Source organism: Apodemus sylvaticus, chromosome 5 (assembly GCF_947179515.1).
Source record: "Apodemus sylvaticus chromosome 5, mApoSyl1.1, whole genome shotgun sequence".
Taxonomy (NCBI): domain Eukaryota; kingdom Metazoa; phylum Chordata; class Mammalia; order Rodentia; family Muridae; genus Apodemus; species Apodemus sylvaticus.
This window is the reverse complement of record NC_067476.1, coordinates 53,234,781-53,257,502: the sequence shown is the minus strand read 5'-3', so window position 1 is coordinate 53,257,502 and position 22,722 is coordinate 53,234,781. Positions and strand designations below refer to the sequence as shown.

Below are 22,722 nucleotides of genomic sequence, written 5' to 3'. Positions count from 1 at the left end.
AAAACGGGCGGGAGTTCTTAAAACTTTCCGTAACTCTGTCCAGAATTTGGATTCTGTGTTGTCATTGAATTATTAGAGCACAAATTTAGGCAGTTAGAAACAGAAATTTAAAATTGTTAATTACAGGGGGTTATATAATGGGCATTAATGCGTTCAGGATAGAAACGCGATTACACTTGAAGGCCTCTTTCCCTTCCTTCATAGGATAGGTTGTGAAAACATATGGTCTATCTAGGTCTTCCTTGGTTCATATTTCCTTAAGTAATAACTTGGACTTCAGCAAGCTAAGCATTTACCTTAAATTGTGGTACAGTAGTATACAACTTGATTTTTGTTTTTTTTCTTAGATGCATGTCCCATTTTTAATGACTGTTCTTCATTTGGCTTACAATTCAATAGAAAAAAAAAGTTCCCCACTGTTTTCTCAGTCCTTCATGAACCCATGCTTGCTGCTGTTCATTTGTCAGTGTTGTATTTTGTTGGTGCTCACAGGCTAAATTACGCTAAGTTTGTGGATTTCTCTCTTGAGTTTATAAAATCACACTTATTTCACCCACGCGGTAGCCCTAGCGGGGGGATGTGAAGTCATGAGTGAACTGAGTTGGGTCTCCTGTGAAATTGCTATGGTGAACGCAATATTTATACCAATAAAGGCATTGTTCTTTCTCTTAGGTCTACTTAAGAGTAAAGCAAAATTTAAAAAGCTAACCAATGGAAAGATTTGAGCATTGAAAATAAGCCAGAAAAAAACTGTTTTTTCTCAACTCAGCTCTTTAAAGAGACTTAGAAATTGGGGGTGGACTGGAGCAGGAACTAGAATGTATTAGATTATGACATCCATGCCCTTGAGACAACAGCATGATTCCTCCTTGTCTTTACTTATGCTATTCCTCTGCCTGGAATGCCTTCCCTCCTTTCTATCTAAATCCTACCCACCTCCTCCACGAAGCCTTCTCTAACTACTGGAGCCCACATTGATGTCTCCCTGTTCAGAACACCTATGGCACCTAACAGCCAGCACTGCACCGTTAGCACTGTTTGTCCTATGGCAATTTCACATGCTACTGAGTGTGAGTACATTAAAATATAAATGTGGGGGAATATGCATTTTCCAGTGAAGTTTGAAAAACGATAGGTATATTGTGTTCAGGAGGATTTAGTAGCTGTGGAAGGTTTGCAGGCTACACTAGAGTTGAGGGAGGAGGGGAGTTGGGGGAGGGCTTAAAGGTATTTTTTTTCCTTTTTGTTTAAATCTTAGAGAAACACTGTAAAGTTTGTACAGTGTAGTTTTGATAATTATGTCCAAAAAGTCATTTTTTTCAAAAGGATAATTTACTAACAATCCAGTTTTGGTTTTCAAGAAATGTTTTTGTAGTGTTTAATGCTATTGAAATGCAGTTTCTGGATTCAAAAAAGTTTCTTTTTAAACTAAGATTAAGATGTCTCTGTTCACTCGTCTAAGAACGTCTCCCAAACTGTCCTTTGTATCAAATACTTAAGTGTAATGTAAAATTTTGCACTGTGGAGAAAATGATATTTTGTGAATAATTTTGGGTGTCTGCATGGTTTCTGGGGGCAATATTTTAACAGTAAAGATAATTTTGATTTGTATTTGTTGTGTGGGGTACTAGAAAAGTTAACTTAGGTTTAGCTAATTTTTAAAAATGTGCATCTGCAAATCAGTGTATGTCAGGGTATGACCGTTCTGTTCTTAAATAATGTTAATTTAAAATCCTGCTTAAGCTGTCTATCTACCTTCCAATTGTACCTGTGATGAGTTTTTGTACATTATTTTTTGGATAATAAATTATAAAACTTATATCTGACATAATAACTTCGAATAAAACTAGTTTCCTGTACTATTAATTGAATTGGTTCTGTGCATAGTATTTGCGAACGATTCTGATGGGATAGTTAATAGCTTTATTGTGCATTCTTTGTGTATGAAGTATCCTTTTAGTTATATTACTATTGAATATATCAGACAACAATCAGTTCTGAAATAAAAATACATTAAATTTGTATGCTTAAAAACCATTAATTTTCACTTATAGACTTATAATGGTTTTGGTTACTGATATGTTGGTGATATTTCCTGTTTGAAATTCAAGAAGCTATAGCACAAATGGTTTTGAATGCTTTGATATAAATGTATATTATTCTGTGTGTTTTTTTAGAGGTACCAATCTTGGGAAAAAGAAACAACACATTTGTCATATACCAGGATGTGGTAAAGTCTATGGAAAAACCTCACATCTGAGAGCACATCTGCGTTGGCATTCTGGGGAGCGCCCTTTTATTTGTAACTGGATGTTCTGTGGTAAAAGATTTACACGGAGTGATGAGTTACAGAGGCACAGAAGAACACATACAGGTTACTAATACTGTTATGCTTTCTACTCTCTCCTTCTTCCTTTCTTGTTAGGGATGAACTCACGTATACACTAAGAACACTGAGTTGCATTCCTAGTCTCTAACAGTTTCAGCAGACAAAATGAAGTGTAGGCTGTAGAGCATACTAGTTTGTCAGCATACCTTACTTGATCAGATCTTTAAAATGGGATTAATTATATCAAAAATTCACTCTTGGTAACTAAATTTTAAAGAACAAACCAGTATTTATTTTCTTGTGAAATAGTTTTTTTTATGGATTTGGGCTAGCTTTCATTGACTGTTGAATGTCTTAAAGCATATTTGTCTTGTCAGTTGACAGATTTTACATTATTTGCTGTTTCTTACTATTCTAGCAAATAGAATCTTTTTTATTCTGCTAAATTCTCACATTTCATCTTTTCTGTTGAAAACATACTATATGTGAATAAAAGGTATTTCATTGAAACTCACATTTTTCTTTTTTACAGTGTCATGGTGATTGTATGAGTTTGACTAACTCAAAACTGCAGTCTAACATAATACAATGTAGTTTCTTCTGCTAATATTAAATGATCAAAGTGTCCATCAGTCTATATGTAGTGCTGAAGAATTAATTGACACTGTGAGAACATGCTTTATGCTTCACAACTGCTCGTTGCCTTTAAACATCATACCTTGAAGATGACCTTGAAGTATGAGGCAATGCATGCACATTAGGTTCTGCTTGTTGTAGTTCTGTTTCTTGTATAATGATAGATGATGAGGTTAACTGGTGTCTTTGAAACTAACAAAAAGAGTAGTATACCAGTAGCAAGATTTTCGGTTACATTTGTACTAAATATACTCAGGAGAGAAAGTTCTAGTAATACTGAGTGATTGGAGTATAGACCGTAAAATGGCCCCCAACAGAATTTTCCCCAATGGTAATTCCTCGGTAGGTTGTGAAAAAAAATAATGTATATGGAGACGAAAAGTCTGATCAAATAAGTGTGGGTTATTTTATCACCCAATTGGGTATAAAGAGAGAACTTGACCCTCTAAGATAGCGCCTTTTAAAGCTTTGATAACGTGCTCAATAAACACAGCGAGTGGCTCAGGGGTAGGGGTATAATTAATGTGTTAGCATTTCCTGATGGTATGTAGTGGTAGTGTGTGGTGGGACATTTCTTCTGATTTGGTATTTCAAAGAGACTTTAGGAAATAACTTTGTAGAAAAATGATGGTACATTGCTGGAAGTGAGAACTTTGTCCTAGCAATGACATGGGGAAGATAAGCATTTTTATATGATCCTTATTTGTTAAGTAGAACTAAATCCGTATGAATTAGGAAAAAATTGGACAGTTCAGTTACCTGCAAGTCACCCTTTCACATAAGCAATCTGAAGAGAAAAGAAAATGCTTATTAGACTTACTGTCGTATAGCTTGGAGTGAGTCTGCAAGGTTGGCTGTTTGCCTTTTCTTCTATGAATACTCTTGCCTAGTGGGTCTTGAACATAATTGAAGTTCAGTGTTTTGTGTCTTTGAGGATTTACTTAAGCTGGAAAATAAGCTAGGGTTAACATGTGTTAACATGGATATTTTAATAAGCAATAGACTTTTGCTGTTATTTTGCGCTTGATGCTCAACTGAAATAGGTTAGCTAGGTATCTCCATTATTCTTGAATTTAATCTCATTGAATACTCTGTCTTTGCTTTAATATACAGCTATCTGATTTGTATTTGAATTCATAATTATAGAAGGTTTAATATGATATGACATTAATGTCTTTTAAAAGATACAGTTTAGATTTTAAGTGCACAGGTAGTGATTTTAGCAAGTATTTAACAGGTTTCTGTTGAGATTCTTAGCATGGAGTATTAAAATCTTTGAATATTAAACTGTCCATCATATGTTTTCATCAAACCATAAAAATGGCAAATATTTTGAGTTATTTCTACAAGGGAATTCCTACAGGGGCAGGTCATGAAACCAGTACAGTTTTAACCTTTTATCTTAGGATAGGTAACATTAATCTGTAAAAGTGGAATTTTAAAACTAAGCAGTTTAATTGCTTTCTTTTACAGGTGAGAAGAAATTTGTTTGTCCAGAATGTTCAAAACGCTTTATGAGAAGTGACCACCTTGCCAAACACATTAAAACACATCAAAATAAAAAAGTCATTCATTCTAGCAGTACAGTGCTAGCGTCTGTGGAAGCTGGGAGAGATGATACCTTGATTACTGCAGGAGGAACAACACTTATCCTTGCAAATATTCAACAGGGGTCTGTGTCAGGGATAGGAACTGTTAATACTTCTGCCACCAGCAATCAAGACATCCTTACCAACACTGAAATACCTTTACAGCTTGTCACAGTTTCTGGAAATGAGACAATGGAGTAAATATTACACAAATACTTATTCATTGTGGTTATTTTTATACAGTAGTGAGAAGAATATTGTTCCTAAGTTCTTAGATATCTTTTTATTGATGTGCAAAAATTTTTGGATTGACAGTAACTTGGTTATACATGACACTGAAATGCCTTACTTTGTATGATATTCCATAGTATATTAAAAATGGTAAAATTTGCATGGGTTTTGTAGGTACTTTTGGAATCTAGAAGAAATGAAATTTTACCAAGTTATATAAAGAGAAAATTGAATTTAACAATGCGAATGGTAGTCTAACCAAATGCATCAATCCTGTGTGGTTTAGTGTAAAAATGAGAAACTGTTGGTATTTATCTATTGTAAGATAAAAAAGTTGGTGGGTGAAAGAAATCATGTTATAAATTTTTGTAATTTTCTTGATGACTGGAATTTTTATTATGCATAACTGACAAATCAAGTTTCCAAGCAAATGTTACATAGTGTAGGCTTTACTTAGCTTATCAATTTGTCATTTTGAAGCTAATTATTTTAATTAGGTTAACTGTACAATATTTTAAGCATTACTCTTGTAAGATTTTGAAAACTACATTTTAACATGGACCTTTAGGGATAGTCACCTTTTAAATCCTGTTGAAAAGCCATGTTTAAGATTTAATTTGCCAAAATAATGTCTTGTTAATATTCTTTCAATAATGAAGTTGGGCAATATAACCGATGTTTTTAAAAAGTTTAAAATGTGTAGGTTGAAGCATTTGGGTGGTAAAATGTTCTGGTGAATACCCCTTTTCCTGAAGTTTGGAGGACCAAAAATTAATAATAAGGTGTATTGCGTCTTAGCAGAGATTTTTTTTTTTTTTAAATCTAATCTTGTTTCCAAAAAATATGTCTGCCAGGGCCTTAAAAGCCATCGTTGTAAATTACCAATAAAGTATAACATATGCAAACATAACAAAATCACTTCCACAGTGACGATACTCCAACCATATGGATATTAGTCATAGGAACTAGAAGCTTTATGATATTTTTTTAAGTTTTTTTAATCTAGGTAGTCTGCACTTAAATATCAACCATTTTCCTTTTTTTTTTTTTTGCTTCTTCCCTTAAAATTTATATGTATCCAATACATTTAATTGAGAAATGTATGTTTTTTATTATGCTGTATTTTCTTTTTATTTTTTAATTATTGTTTATATTTTCAATTAAAAATGTACAAAATAAAATTACATTGCTGGTCTTGTAAGAGCTCTACAATTTTCCTACATGTACCTATAACTACAGCAGTTCATCTATTTCAGGAAGTTGGATTCTGTTCATTTGTTATCTTTAAGACCACCTCAGATTTAAAGGCTACCTTATTGTACGTTTAAAGTGTATTATAACAGTGTGGTAGTTAATAAAACACTATTTTTTTTTTCTTTTGAGTTTGTTGTAGTCCGATGCATCTAAAATACTGCAATGGTATGGATAAGAAAGTCTGGCTTATTTTTCTTTACTTTAGACTTTTATTTTTAGATTCTTGATTTCAGATGCTGGGATTGTAAATAAATATATTTACTTAAAAAGAGGTGTATAGAGGTGCTGGCAATTAATTTTTCACTTAAAAATAAATTTATTAAATATAACTTGAAACTTGAAAAATATAGCTTGAAAAAGTCTAATTTCTTAGCTTACATTTATTTGTATCAGTTTTATCAACACTGTTTTACACACTACTCTTTGTTTCTCTTTTCAAAGCACTGCAAAGTATTTTGATTTATGAGAGTTATGAATTTACATAAGTACTTCTGAAAATGATAATATAGACAAGCTGTGGTAATCATGGCAAGTGGAAGCTATTCAGAAGGTTGTTTTGAGTATGTGTTGAATATGTGTGAGTCTTAAATGGTAATAAGGGGGAGTAGGAACGGGGAAAGGCAGTAGAATATTTCTTTCCATGTGCACATAGTGTGAGTGAGATTTCCATGTCTGTTATTCAGGCCCAACTTGACACTCAGTTGTAACTTAATAGTGCATGGGTCAACTCTAGGTGCACACACAGTAATTGTGGGCAGTTTTTCTAAGTGAGGTTTAAATTTAGACCGTGAAAAGGGAACTATTTAAAATTGTTTTCCATTTAGATTTTATAAGTAGAGGTTGCTTACTTGAACCAAATACTGAGTCAGAAGGTAGATTGTGTGAGGTGGTAATGGGGTGGTATAGGCAGGTTAACTTTAGGAGTGGTTGACTCCTCTCTCCCCCCCGCCCCTCTTTGGGCAAGGTTTCTTGCTAGGACTTGGGGGCTCCCCAGTTAGGTTAGGCTGGCCAGCCAGCTAACCTCAGGAATCCTCCCCTCATGGATGGGGGAGGAGTCCTGTTCACTCTGTGGTGCAGGACCACCACATCTCACTTTTTATGTGGGCTTGGAGACTCAGACTTGAGTCCTCATGCTAATGTGGTAAGCTAAGCACGCAGCTGACTTATTCCCAGTGCCAAGATGTTTTCAGGTAATTGAAAATAGGCAGTTTCAAAACATTTTGATAAAAAAAAATTCCCAAGAATATTTTATAGACTAGATGATTGAATTGATGGTCTCGAAAAGTGTATTTGTGGACTTGGGAGAGCTTTTGCTTAACAGGTGAAAATATTTGACTTAAGTACTTCTGTCTATATTGTTTGAGTGTTGGATCTGGGGTTCACAAATTAGGCTGGCTGACCTAACCTAGTTTTGGAAAAAGTATTTGAAGAATTGTTCTTAAGCCAAGTTCTTAGTTGTAAAATGTGTATTAGTGGACAGGACTGTCTTTCATTGTACATCCTTCAATAGTTTTGTCAGTTTTTACAAATGGCTAGAATTTACATTTTATGTATATACAAGTGCAATTAATCTGCTGAGCTGCATGTCCAGTGTGCCTTAAAGACACCACTCTGCTCCTTAAAAGGAGGCATGCATACTACAAAACCAACGGCCTTACAACTTTGACCTTCAAAATAGTGAAAGTACTTTAATATATTTAAAACAACATGTTAAATAGGTTGGAATGTGTAGCACATTTTATAGAAAATAGTTCTTGGGACCAGCAAGATGACCCAGTATGTAAAGGTGCATGCTACCACAAGCATGGCAACCCGAGTGCAGTCCTGGGCCTGGAACCCAGGTACAGGTGGCGGGAGAGAACCAACCTCACAGTATCAGCGCCTGACTTTCACACGCATGCAGTGACAATCATTGCATGCGCATAAAACACCTGATCATGTACATGTGCACTAATAAGTAGAAAAATTAGTTCTTAACCAGTGTTTTCCATCACGAAATCCCAGAACTCGGTTTTATATTTTGAGACAGTCTTAGCCCAGGGTACCCTTGAAGTTGTCATAGCTGAAGATGACATGTTTTTCCTGCCTCTGCCTCCCAAGTTCTGGGATTACATATCAGTTCCACCATACTGGTTTGCATTAGAACGCATTTCAGGACAGAAAATATTCATGTATCAGTGCTCTATGGCTACAGTATACGTCAGGACAACATTGTGTTGGTCTCTTACACATAGGTTCTATGAGGTCAAACTCATGGGTTATGTGAAAAGTACTCTAGACTCAGTCATTTCAGGACCTGGAAAGAAAACTCTTATTTTATGTGTATGGGTAATTTACCTGCATATACATATATGTGCCACATTATATATAAAAATTTATGCATGAGTGCCCTTGCAAACTCTTTAATATTTGCCTGTAAAGATTGTATATTTTTGTAAGGCTCCCAAAATAGCCACCTTTAAAAAAAAAGTATTATAAAGTCCCAATAATGTTTTGTGGGAAAAATAAGGGCAGTAGGCATGCCCCTCAGATTCTAATTGTAGTTTAGACCCTAGAATTTAGATTTCCAAAGTTTTTGTTTCATTATAATGTAATTAATATTTGAATTAGAATCTTGAAATTTAGGTTTTAAAAGTTGACATACAATATACTAAAGTTTAAATTTTATGAGGTTGGTAAGTATTTTCAATGTACATGGACTAACTAATGTGCCCTGCTATGAGTAAGCCTTATGTGACCCCAGGAACCAGTTAGCTGACCCTCTGGCAACAGACTTGGTATTAGTGGCTGATCTTCAGTGTTGAGGTTAAGAGATTGTTGGTCTCTTGTCTTGCTTATCGTTACACAACCCGATGCTTACATGTGCATTACTTGCATGTGCAAAGTGCTGTGAGAAAAATTTATGATTTCTACTCTGGGTGATCATGGGCCTTCTTCCCAGAAGAAGTCTTCAAGTTCAGAATTTTCAAACACTGCATTTAAGCTGAGGACTCAACCTTGGGAAAGGAGCATAGGCTTGGATGATGGGATTGGAAGAACAGTCAAGGAGACTCTACAGAAGGTGGGGGGCACCACAGGCAACCTATTAACTGGACACTTGGTAAAAAGACTGGTGGTTGAGGGTGTGGGAAGAGAATAGAGACGACAGAAGATTCTTAGTCTCAAAGGTTAGGAGCTGATTGGTGAATTTTAATATCAGAGAAAGCTTATATGTATTTTAAAATGTTCCAGGCTGGTTGTAATATGGCTTTAACCCAAGCACCTAGGAGACAGAGGCTTGAAGATCTGAGTTCAAGGCCAACCAGGGCTGGACAATGTGATCCTGTTTCAAAACAATTTTCATATTTTGTGACACTTCTAATCAAACTGAGAGCCTTGCGTGTACTATGCAAGTACGTGTCCATCAGGTCACATCTCCAGCCGCTAAAAGTATTAAAGCTGGGCAATCTTTGATAATTTTATTTTTGTTTTATGTATTAGCTTTTATTATGAATAATTTATTGGGCAATTTTGATTTTTAAAAAAAAATGTCTTGGGATAAAGAGGTGTTAAGAGTACTGGCCGTTCTTGCAGATTACCTTGGTTTGACTCCCAGCATCCACAGCCGCTCACAACCATCTGCATTTGCAGTTTCAGAGGTTCTGGCCCCAGTTAAGGCCTCAGTGCACTGTCCAATATGGTACACACAAGCAAAACTGGATTACACTGGAATGGGTGGACTTAGCTTAGGTGAGTAGTTAGGGAATTGTGGACCCCACGTTTTCTGACACACGGTTCCAGTATCCTTGTCTTCATAAAACTGGTAGGAGCAATGACATCTCTTCATCTGACATTTGAGCACATGTTATATGCTTAGCACTTAGAATAAAACGATCATTTCATGATTTCTATTCTAAGTGTTCTGGGTAGAGGCTAATGATAGGACTACAATTACCCATCTGATTTTAACAAAATCCTATGTGGTTTCTCTAGTTTCATGTGCTTGTTTTGTTATAATAGTACAGTCCCTTTATTTAAAGTTAGGAAAAGGCTAGTTTTGTTTCCCTCCTTGAACATGATCCTTTAAGAGTTCTAGCATGACCCTGCTAAGTGTCCACAGATGTGGCATCTGTAATGTCACCCCCAAGCAGGGAGCGCCTAAGTGCAGCCCTGAGACTGCTTGCTTGGCACAGTGCATATGGACACCTAGTAAACTTTAATGACATTCACAGAAGGAACAGAGGGCTTTCCTTGTTTACACTCTGGTGTTGAACTTGAGGGTTACTTAATGGCCAAACTCAGGAAGAAACAATACTAAAAGATTTGCTTTGGGGCTTTGTTACTGTCCAAAATCTGAATCTACTCTCATTGGGAATCAGTGTGTCAACCCTGAAAGGTAAACTAGGAATTCTGAAGCTGCAGCGTGGTCCCAAACCATTTTAATCAGCGGGGGAAGAGGAAAAGGGACCTCCCTTTGGAGATACTGGAGATGCAATGTAGAAAGGTCAGTGGGTATAAATGCCACCCAAACCAAAGATGCACGTCACATGGGGTCTGTGTGGTGGTTCCTTTTCTGAAGGGTTTTTGAGACATTTTGGGTTTTCCAGAATGAAAGTTTAGGATGCAGAAGGTGTATGGGCAGAAGGAGAGAGGGCAGGCAGAGGCTGAGGGGGAGGAGGAGAGTTAACTGCATTGGCAGGCATGGTGGAGGCAAGCGGCATAGAATGCTCTGGAGACTGGTGGTGGTTGGGCTTGAGCCTCAACTCCTGGCATTGCATCTCTTGACAACCCAGATGTGAAGAATTTTGCCTGCTGCTTGCAGGAAGTCTTAAGATGACTCCAAGCTGGCCTTTTGGTTTCCCATCCACTGTAGTCATTCTTTTGTTCTTGAAGCTTTTTCCCAGCAACTCTGAGAGCTATTAGCAAAGCAGCCTGCAAGTTTAAATTCTTCTGATTAACCCCAAAGGCTAGGCAGAGAGTAAGTAGCAGGACCACAGCTTCCCTAAGGTTGAGGCACCTCTTCCCACCCACCCCATTCCCACAGCTGCAGAGGGGGCCCTGTCATGCCAATCACTGAACTCTTAGAGTCAGCAGTAGCAGGTGGCTAACTCCTTTGTTTTTTAGCAACTCTCTCCTGCCTTAGTCTCCTATTGACCTACCAGGAGGCAGCTGAGTGAGAGGTTTGGCTTGTGGTATTCTCACCCATGTCTCAGCTTCATGACCAGCTTTTGAAAGAATTACCAACACACTCCACTTCTACCATTTTACTATACCTTCTAGTTTCTGCTCTGTATTCCATTAGAAATGCTATTGAAGTCAACAGTGGCCTAACTAGATCACGAAACTACAAACTACTTAAACCTTTGAATCCTGTTATGTGGGGTGTCCCGATCAGATGGCTTTTCTCCCCATGGGAGTGACCTATTTCCAGCTAAGATGCTTTCCTGAAGTTTCTACATCTTCCAGAACAGCACTACCAACCAATGACTACACATTCAAAACATGAGTCTACCGGGGCAGTGGTGGCACATGCCTTTAATCCCAGCACTCAGAAGACAGGCAAGTGGATCTCTATGAGTTTGAGGCTAGCCTGGTTTACCAAGAGAGTTCCAGGATAGCTAAGACTACATAAAGAAACCTCCTGGGGCCAGGGGGGAGAATAAAACATGGCATGTAGAAGAATTTAATATTCAAATTATAATTATCTTACTACTTTTTGTTTATCTACTCACCAATTGATGGACATTTGAGTTGTTTCCATCCTTTTGCCATTGTGAGTGTGGCTGCTATGTATATTTATATATTTACTATGTCTTAAACATTTATATATTTATAAAAGTATTTATTTGAATTCCTGTTTTGACGTCTTGGGAATACATTTAGGAGTAGAATTGCTGCATCTATTCTGCTCTTGGATGACCCTCCCCCCCCCCCAAAAAAAAAGCAGGGTTTCTCTGTGTAGCTCTTGCTGTCCTGGAACTCGCTCTGTAGACCAGGTTGGCCTTGAATTTAGAGATCCATCTGCCTCTGCCTCCCAAGTGCTTGGATTAAAGGTGCCCTGCCCCTGTCTGTGCTCTTGATTTTAAATGAGAAACACGGTTTCTCTGGATTCTTAGATGTATGGTGAGCTTATGCCTGGCACTAGCTGGGCCTGGATTGTGTTTTTTTGTTTTTGTTTTTGTCTTTTTTTCTGAGACAGGGTTTCTCTGTGTAGCCCTGGCTGTCCTGGAACTCACTCTGTAGACCAGGCTGGCCTTGAACTCAGAAATCGCCTGCCTCTGCCTCTTGAGTTCTGGGATTACAGGTGTGCGCCCCCACTGCCCGCCTCTGGATTGTGTTATTTTGACCTGTTTCTCTTACCATGAAGAGACAGGGATCCCCAGCCAGTAACATGTCCTTTGGCAAGACGTGCTGTGCTTCACAGAGCAGAGGAGGGTTAGCGAGTGGATCTGATGTCAGTTCCCATTGGAGGCAGCACCAGGAATAGATAATGGTCTCCAGGCTGAGCTCAAAGCAAAGAACTTCTGTGGGTCTGCCAGGGCAGCTCCTTCGGCTTGCTCCGCTGGACCAGGAGCTGTGATGCCCACCATGTCTCTAGCTTTTGGCTTGCACGAAGGCAGTGAAGGACTCTCACATGTATTCAGTCACCACAGTTACCTTCCTTTGGTGAGCCTGAACTCAAGGGGGAAAAAAACAATAAACCTTCTCTTGACAATTACACTGATGGTGTCACTTAAATGCAAGTTACAGTGGTTCATTTTTTTCCAAGACCAAGATTATACTCTTGGGTTAGTTGGAAAGTCTCAAGTAAAATTTGAAGCTTATAAATTCTGAGTAGAATAAATGGTAATAATGAAGACTCAGATTTCCCCAGCACGCTATGCTTGTCCTAGGGCATTTTGTGGTGCTGTAGCCATAGCAGATTCACATTTTGTTTGAACAGTAATTTGTCTCTTTATGTTAATGGAAGGTCTCTTTTCTTTAGTACTTGAATGTTAATTCAATTTTTATCAAAGGGGATGAAATATCAAAATTTCCCAGCCGTGTTGTAGACTCATCTCCACCTCTGTGAGGGTCACATTGCGGGTGGTTAGGAGGAGTTTGGACAGATCTGAGGTCCTCTCTGAGGTCCTGTCTGGGGTCCTCTCTGGGGTCCTCTCTGGGGTCCTCTCTGAGGTCCTCTCTGGCTCTGCAGTCCTGCTTCCATGCTGACATTTGTAACAAGAGAAGGTTACAGTGTGGAAAAGTCCCTACCCTCTTTTTCTTTTCTTTGTGAAACCCATAATAGTTTCCATTGCCCCTTTTAATTACATTTTCTCTATGGTTTGGTAAGTGACCACATTGCCTGCTGCCTAAATTATTTTCCATCTACTAAATTGCTATGTCCCTGACAATTTCCCCAAATCTCCTCCTCCATGTTTTTAGGCAAGCTGTCTTTCACAATACTCTTTATGATGACTTAATTGCAACGTCAGTGTCTATATGTTTTTGGTTACAAATCCATGCTGACTGGTTTTGTTGTTGCTTTAATTTACATTGGTGTTCTACTTCCATGTATGTCTCTGTGAGGGTGTCAGAACTCCCGGAACTGGAATTACAGACTGTTGTGAGCTGCCATGTGGGTGCTGGGGTTTGAACCCTGGTCCTTTGGAAGAGCAGCCAGTGCTCTTAACTGCTGAGCCATCTCTCCAGCCACCCCCTCTTTTAGTTCTCCAGCATTAAAAGAGATTATAAACACGGTAAATACTAAACAGAACACTGAGGAGGAAATACCGAGCTAGCGAAGTTTCTCTGAAGGAACCCACTGCCTTTAGGGTCTGGTGATGCCTCTACATGCTTCTGATCTATCCGTAGCGACTGGTGACTTCCCCACTTTTGAATTATTTTGTGAAACGGGTAGTTAGGAAGCTTCAGTGCTCAGTAGCTCTTTTTTATCGTATCTTGTCAAAATCAGCTAGCTCTATTTGGAAACATGCAAATGGCCTTTGCTGTTGGTCATTACTTAGCTGATGATTCGCTGCTCTGGCAGTTGCTTCTTTCCCTTGTCAAGAGAAAGGGTGACTCGTGGGTATGGGGAAGCGAGGACAGAACTTTTGGAGAAGGGAGGTGTTTAGAAAAGAGATTCAGGGTTAATGGGTGATCTCACCCAAACCTCCATATTTCTGAAAGGGCTGGCTGGGCACGTGAGGTTTTCTTACCAGGCTGGTGTTTTTTTTTTCTCTCTCTCTCTCTCTAGTTTCACTGTGGTTTTGTACCTTTTGCTATAATTTATAAGCCTGGTTTTCATTTCAAATTTTAAACATGGGATTTAGTCCCTCAACAGTCACAGTTCTCAGTAATGGGGTCCACTTACCAACCATTCTTACCTCGTGGCCCAGGAATGTGTAGGACGCAGGAAGGAAGCATATGTGAGCCCCGACGATGGACTCCGAGCTGTTGGTTGGTCTGGTGGCAGGGAGAGACCAGGCCTTCGCCCATCAGCACTGGCAAGCTGATGAAGAAGACAATGGAGAGATCGTCCCACTGAAGCTAAGGCAAAATCTGTCAAGATCTCGCCAGAGCAAATCTGCTTCCTTATTACCTGCTGTATCATTCCTTTTTGAGGGAACTTTCCTGAGAAATATCTTATGAACAAACTATGACTATGGATTATAGTGATGTAGACTGAATTAATAGCCTGAAACCACATTTACCATCAGGAGTAATAAAGACTTTACAGACTGAACTTTACAGGTTCAAACTATTCAAATTCTCTTCTCTGTCACTGTGTGTGTGTGTGAGAGAGAGAGAGAGAGAGAGAGAGAGAGAGAGTGTGTGTGTGTGTGTGTGTGTGTGTATCTTTCTGTCTATCTCTCTTCCCCTTTATCTCCCTCTCTTCTCCTCCAACTCTCTCCCATCCTCTCTCTGTAAGTCCTTTCCTCTCCCCACACCCTACAGCATCTAACATTATAGCCAACTTGGCCTAGGAGTTCTTATGAAGCCCTGACTGGGCCTCAGCTGCTGCAGTCTTCCCTAAGTACTGAAATTAGAGGAAAGCACCACCACACCAATGCCAGTTTTTTCCCCCAAATTTTGTTCACTGAACATGCATTTTTCCCTCCTTTCAGTAGAGCTTAAAGATTAAAAATGCTACGAGGATCATTTTATATAGCCCATTACATCTCACATAAAAATGACACAGATTATGAGACATACAGAATAGCATTGCATCTCCGAGTTCCTGGGAACCAGAAATTCTCTTTCAGTTCAAAAGGTGCTAAAGGCTAGAACAGGGGCTGCCAACACCTGATCAGGGTCCATAGGTGGCTTCCTGGATACGTGGGAGATGTTGCTGATGGTAAAGAGGTGATTGCTGAGGCAAGAATTGTTCGTATTCTAGGCCAGCATGGGGTCACAGAGTTCAAGGCTATCCTGGGATATTAGAGGGACCTTGTGTATAATACTAAATTAGCCAGGAAAGCTTACATGTTTATTTTGTTTAATACTCTTTTCTCAGGCTGCCTTGGTACCTGTTTTGGCACAGAAGGCTGTCTGTAAGTACTTGTTGTGTGATTGAGGAATGAGTTATATGCTGGTTTGAATGAGAATGGATGGCCCTTGGAGACTAGTATATCTGGATGCTATCTCACCAGCGAGTGGAATTGTTTGAGAAGGATTAGAAGGATGGGTGGGTGGGGCTGCAGAGACGGCTCAGCGGTTAAGAGCACTGACTGCTCTACCAGAAGGCCTGAGTTCAAATCCCACAACCACATGGTGGCTCACAACCATCTGTAACGGGATCTGAAGCCCTCTTCTGGTGTGTCTGAAGATAGAGACAGTGTTCTCAGATACATAACATAAATAAGTAAATAAATAAATAAAGAAGAATGAAGAAGTTTGGCCTTGTTGGAGAAGGTGAGGCCTTATTGGAGGAGGTGTGTTACGGGGGTGGGGGGGGGGTGGGGGTGTAAGCTTTGAGGTTTCAAAAGCCCAGTCAGTCCTAGTGTCTTTCTCTGCCGGCTACCTTTTAGATCAGAATATAAAGTTCTCTGCCATTGCCCCAGCACCATGTCTGTCTGCCATCATGGTGATAATGGTCTAACTCTCTGAAACTATAAGCAAGCTCCCAATTAAACACATTCTTTATAAGGGTTGCCTTGGTCATAGTGTTTCTTTACAGCATCAGAACAGTAACCAAGATGGGCTATCAAAGTGTTGTTTTAACTTGGAGACTGGTGGCACCTTTTTTGTTTGTTTGTTTTGTTTTGTTTTTAGAGACAGGGTTTTTCTATATAGTCCTGGCTGTCCTGGAACTCACTCTGCAGACCAGGCTGGCCTTGAACTCAGAAATTTGCCTGCCTCTGCCTCCCAAGTGCTGGGATTAAAGGTGTGTGACACCACTGCCCGGCTGACTGGTGGCACCTTAACCCAATGCAGATAGTTAGGGAAGCTTCAAAGTCAGAGTCTCTCTATTCTTGGCACAAAGGAAGCAAGTGTTTCCTTCCATCCCAAGCTTTCCTTTTGAATGGCTTTGGGTTGCCTCTGAGACTATAGGGTGCTCTATGGAGGCAGTGGCAAGCCTGAGGAACGCTGATGACCACTAGCCCAAAGTGAGCCTCCAGCTCTGAGTCTGAGCTAGAGAGAAAGCAGCAGCAAAGACGAAGGTAAAACGAGTTGTTTCCCTTCATCAGGAGACATATTTTCTTGGCTCGATAGGTGCTTCTCAGTCTGTCAGTGAGCTAACAGGAGCATGAATGTGTCTGCACTGCTCTAAAGAGTACATACTAATGCTCCTCTCAGGCAAGATGCTAGAAGTGGCCCTGCAAATTGCTACTGTCCATAGAGTGGTAGAGAGGAAGGCCTCGAGGTCACAGTGATTTGCCCAATTTTGAATCTACTCTTTCTTGCAGCAATCACTCTGCAGAAAAGGGAAGAGACAGGGATGACTATGGGGGATTTTAGTGAGGATTCTCCCAGGATTCCTTCCTCCATTATCCATTGCTTTCAAGCGCACCCCATGTGACACATCAGTCTTCATGAGGAGGCTTCATGCATGAGAAAAAGCTCTGTGCTGCTTGAGTCGTCTTCTGTCTTTCGCCATCACGACACAGATGAAGTGGAGGCTATGAGTTCTCCTGTCATGTGTGTTCAAATGGAAGATTATGAAACCAGTAAATATCAGTTTGTTCTTGTTCATCTGCAATGAAAAGGGTTTAAAAATTATTGCAGTGCGGGAATGCTATGAAAGAACATTGTTTTGTTTTGAGTCAGGATCTCATATATCCCAGAATACATCTGTGATGGTTTGTGTATGCTCATCCAGGAAGTGGCACTATTAGAAGGTGTGGCCCTGTTGGAGTAGGTGTGACACTGTGGGTGTGGGCTTTAATACCCTTGTCCTAGCTGCCTGAAGGTCAGTATTCTGCTGGCAGCCTTCAGATGAAGATGTAGAACTCTCAGCTCTGCCTGCACCATGTCTGCCTGGACACTGCCATGCTCCTGCCTTGATGATAATGGACTGAACCTCTGGACCTGTAAGCCAGCCCCAATTAAATGTTGCCCTTATAAGAGTTGCCTTGGTCATGGTGTCTGTTCACAGCAGTAAAACCCTAACTAAGACATCTCAACTTGCTATGTAGCTGACAATGACCTTGCACTTCTTTAAAAAACAAACACAAAAGCACAAAATAGAGGTTGATTTATTTTTTGTATTTGAGTGTGTGTGTGTGTGTGTGTGTGTGTATGTGTGCGTGCTATGCCCTTAAAGAAAAATGCTTCCTTTTCCAACAGCCATAAATTGTCAAGAGGTGAAAACCTTGGAGCCCCTCACCCACCTGTGCTGGGATTTCGTTTGGCTTGATCTTGTAAAGGTCTTGCACGTGTAGCCAAAGCAGCTGAAGTCATGCAATGGCAGCGTCATGTCCAGTAGCTCTGTGGAGGCAGCAGCAACCCTGAGGAACACTGATGACCACTAGCCCAAAATGAGTAGACAGCCGCTAACGCTGGCTTTAACATCTTTCTGCTTCTCTCGCCTACGATGATTCTTGAGCAGGGAGGAGTTGCGTGTGATATGGATGTGTCGCTTAGAGATGAGTGCTCTGTGGCCTCTTATCCTCTGCTTGTTGACCAGTTGTGTGTTTCTGTATTAACCCCCATTTACTGCAAAAAGGCAGCTTTTTTGATGAGGTCCGAGAGGTGCACTGATCTGGACACAAAGATAGAAACTTAGCGGGATTTCATTACTATGCCCATTTAACCGAATAAAATTATTAGGCTCTCCGCAGGGCCAATAGTCTAGCCAGCACAGGTTTTTGTTTGTTTTGTGTTTTTTCTTTTGTTTTTGTTTTGTTCTCCCCCCCCTCCCAAGTTAATAATACCAGGCAGGAGTTTTGCCTTGTGGAGCGGGCCCCAATTCTAATTAGAAAGTGGTTGGTGACTTCCATAAAGCTAGTGCTGTTATTGTGTCAGTGATCCTCTCTGCCAGGCCAGTCATGACTGCAGCCCGGAGGGTCCCACAGCTGGGGAGCACTGCCCATCGCCTTCCTTTCTCTCCTGCTCTGTGAAATGTTAGCTAGTCAGGATGAAGCTTTCAGTTCCATACAAGCTTGTTTCCTCCATGTCCTGGGACTCTAATATGGGATGTCTGCAGCACTGTGGGGTTGCCATGGAGAGCACTACTCAGTAACCTGTAGTTCTGGAGAGTCTAATGAGACCCCACTGACCGACAGCTAGAAAGAAGATAGCCTGCATAATCTTGATAAGCCATTGGCCCCTTGTTATAGGGTAACTCCATTTAAGTGCCTTTTATATGTGTATATATGCATTCTATGTAGCTTCTACAGTGATACGTTTATATATGGCTTGTTCAGAGTTTATTATTGTTAGTCATCCCTCCCCATAACCCTCCTCTGCCCTACCTGCCTACCCCACACTCCATTTAGTCTTTTGTGTTTTATTCTTTACCTTTCCCCCTTCATACCACCTGTGTTATGTCCCACTCCCCCTGAATACTGACCCTTTCTACTTTACAGACATTGATCAGTACTACCTTTTAAATGCACATATCTAAATATTCAAAGGAGGTATCCACGCTTGAGAGAAAATGCAAGATGTTTGTTTTTCTGTGTCTGGGTTAGCTCACTCAGAATGATATTACCAGCTCCATCCAATTACCTGAAAATTTAATAATTTTATTTATTTATTTTTTGGGTTTTGTTTTTGTTTTTGTTTTGGATTTGGTTTTTTTTTTTCCGAGATAGGGTTTCCCTGTGTAGCCCTGGCTGTCCTGGAACTCACTCTGTAGACCAGGCTGGCCTCGAACTCAGAAATCTGCCTGCCTCTGCCTCCCAGAGTGCTGGGATTACAGGCGTGCACCACCACTGCCCGGCAATAATTTTATTTTTTAACATTGAATAATATTCTGCTGTGTATATGTGTGTAGGTTGTTTCTGTGTCTTGGATATTATGAATAGAGCACCAATGATCACATTTCTTAGGGTTTTATTGCTATAAAGAGACACCGTGACCAAGGCAACTCTTATAAAGGACAACATTTAAAGGTTCAGAGGTTCAGTCCATTACATCAAGGTGGGAGGCATGGCAGCGTGCAGGCAGACATGGTGCTGGAGGGGGAGCTGAGAGTTCTCCATCTTGATATAAAGGCAGCCAGGAGCGGAAACTGACTCCTCCACAATAGGTGGAGCACTAGGAGCCCTCAGAGCCGGCCCACACAGTGACACGCTTCAACAAGGCCACACCTTCTAATTGTAGCATTTACCATGGGCCAAGCATATTGGAACCACCTCAACAAGGATGAGTAAATAGCTCTACAGCGGGATATAGAGTCCCTTGGGAACATGCCAAGGAGTAGGGTGGCTGCATCACATGGGGGACTTATTTTTAATAGGGTCTGGGTTACAGTTTTGGAAGTTTAGTCCATTATCATTGTGGCAGGAAGCATGGCAGTTTGTAGGCAGCATGGTGCTGGAGAAGCAGAGAGTTCTCTATCTTGATTGGCAGGCAACAGAGGACTGTGAGCCACACTGGGCATAGCTTGTGCATATATGACCTTAAAACTCACCTCCTCAGTGACATGCTTCCTCTAACAAGGCTACCTACTCCAACAAGGCCACACCTCCTAATAGTGCCACTCCCTATGGCCAAGCATTCAAACACATGATTCCATGGGGGCCATACCTATTCAAACCACACTAATCTTGGCTGTCAACTTCACTACACCTGGAATCAAGTAAAACACAGCTGCTGGGCACTCCCATGTGCAAGACACTTTCTTCATCAGATTATTTGAAGTAGGATGACCCAGCCTAATGTGGGTGGCCCCTTCTTGTGCTATCCTATGTAAAATGACATGGAAGAAGGAAATGATGCTTTTTTGCCTGCTTGTCATCAGTCTTGCTGGCAAATTCATCTACCTTGTGGCTGTGGCATTCCTTCACCATTAAAACCAGCTTCTTCAGAATTCCCATTTAGAAGGAGGACCAGAAGCTCTCAAGGAGGACTCCAGGCTTGCAGTGCCAGATTGACACCATTGAGACATCCAACCTGCATTGAACACCTAGTGGATTCTTGGCCTCTGTAGTGAGAGACAGCCACTGTTGGACTACTGGGACCACACCCTATAAGTCAGTCTAATAAATCCAGTTTGAATATATATATTCTATCAGTTATATTTCTTTAGAGAATCCCATGTACAGATTTATTCCAATATATTTTATTTATAAAATATTTTAAGGTTATTGTGAATGGGATTAATTCTCTGTTTTCTTTCTTGGTATGTTTGTGTAGCTTTGGCTGGCCTGGGAACCACAGAGATCTACCTGCCTCTGCCTCCTGACTGCTAGGTTAATCAATAAGGACCATCATACTTGGCTTCACCTAAGGGCATTGGGAGTTGTACCTTTCTTTTTGGCACAGGCATGTATGGTGTTTAAGAGATTAAGTTGTAAGAGGTTGAGACCTTTTGTTTTGAGGAACATCATAGCAGGAATTAAACATTCCAGCTAGCCAGTATGAAAGATAGGCAACCCAGGTATTTCAGTTACAAACCATAATCCTAGATTGGGCAGGTTTGGAGCTATTCTGAGTTATTTCCTAGCCTTATGGTCCGTCTGTTCTCATGGCGGGTTGTTCCGATCTCCCTGTCCTTTATTCTTCTCCCCTTAGGTCTCTCCTGAGACCTCTTACTTGACCCTCAAGTCCCACCTTTCTCTATTCCTTTCTTTCTTGCCCAATCACAGGCTCTAGCCTTTTATTGACCAGTTGAATGAGAGAGCAAGGTTTGTATAGCATCACCTATACATGAGGATCTGCTCCTTGGAGGCAACCCCAACTTGGGGCCGGTACGTAGCATTTGAATACATAGCAGCACCAGACCAACCCTCTACAGGACTGGTTTGAAGGCAGAGGGTTCTATCACTAGTCTATTGCTGAGAGTCTGCTATGGCCTGTGCAAACAGACACCATCCAAGCCTCGGCACGCCTCTTGCTGGTCCTCTACTCTGCTATCTCCTGATGCAATTCTTCAATGTCTGTCTGACCTACCATATGTAAATTCTGATCCTTGGCGATTGGGTGTGGGAGATCTTGGGAAGCTGTATGTGTCCTCTGGAAGCCTATAGGGACAGGAAAGACAGGGCCTGCCTGGGATGGGAAAGAGTGGGCCTAGTTTGAGGCAAGGAGACAGGGGATCCTGGAGAAGCTGGGAGGTCTGTCAATACCTGGAGAAAAGATCCTGGAGGATCCTTGAGGCCTGTGGTAGGAGGTAGAGATATGCTTACCCCCTGACTCAATATCACGTGATATCACGGAAGAGATGGACGGCTTACAGGGAGAGAAGGAACAGAGCCTATCTGATGGTGGGGAGGGGGAGACGGGGAGGGGGGGATGGAGGGCCTCAGAGAAGCTGAGGTATCCTATGGGGTAGGGAGGAGCAGGGTTTACCCACTACTCACCAACTCAAGGGAAGGGAAGTCTTGGAGGAGTTAGTTTGCCAGTGATTGCTTTATTCATTACTTACAAGTTTTATTGACATCACAGATATTTTCTTCAATGGATTGCAATCTGGTGTTCATTTTGATGTTGTTGGTTCCAGTATGGTCAGCTGGGGCTTTCTTTTGAAGCCTTCTGATAGATGGGTGGTGTGGTTGTGGACTCTTTAAAGCCTTCTTTGTGTTTTTATTCTTTCTCCTCCAATTTACGTGACTCACCAGCCCAAGTTACTTCAGATCCTTCTGATAGTCTCTCGACCCACTTCTTAGAAACATTTACTTCTTTAAGGAGTCCTGCTCCCCCTTACCTAAGAATTGGGTATTTAGCAAGAGTGGGTGTGGGTATTGGGGTGTTATCACATCAAAGTGTTCTCAGGGGACACAGCTAGGAGGTACACTATACTACTTTACACACATACCACACACACACACATTACCAGGGAACCTCCAACTTTAATCCCAACCAACACAGTTCCTTCTAGCCCTTCAACTTTTCCTATTTTTTGTATTTCTTCGACCTCAGTAGAAGCATACATTTTTCAACCTCAGTAGAAGCGTACATTTACCAAATGCTAGCACAGGCGCTCTGTGGCACTCTGCAGTTACCTGCCTTTCTCTCCATGGTGTCTCAGTGACTCTCTAAATGTACATTGTCTTCACCTACCTAATGCTTAAGAAAGAATCCTTTTTTCTTCTCAAGGACTTCCAGAAAAAGTTC

The 22,722-nt window shown here is 40.7% G+C and overlaps 1 protein-coding gene across 2 annotated transcripts in view; it reads left to right on the top strand.

Annotated features, from left to right (window-relative positions):
- Window positions 1-6,167, top strand: part of Sp3 (Sp3 transcription factor) — a 47,492-nt gene extending 41,325 nt beyond the window's left edge. For both annotated transcript variants that reach the window (XM_052182701.1, XM_052182700.1), the window contains 2 exons: window positions 2,178-2,374; window positions 4,439-6,167. In XM_052182701.1, the coding sequence (XP_052038661.1) occupies window positions 2,178-2,374; window positions 4,439-4,755 (514 nt within the window). In that variant the 3' untranslated portion in view covers window positions 4,756-6,167. The remainder of the gene's footprint in view (window positions 1-2,177; window positions 2,375-4,438) is intronic.
- The last annotated feature ends 16,555 nt before the right edge of the window (window positions 6,168-22,722 follow it).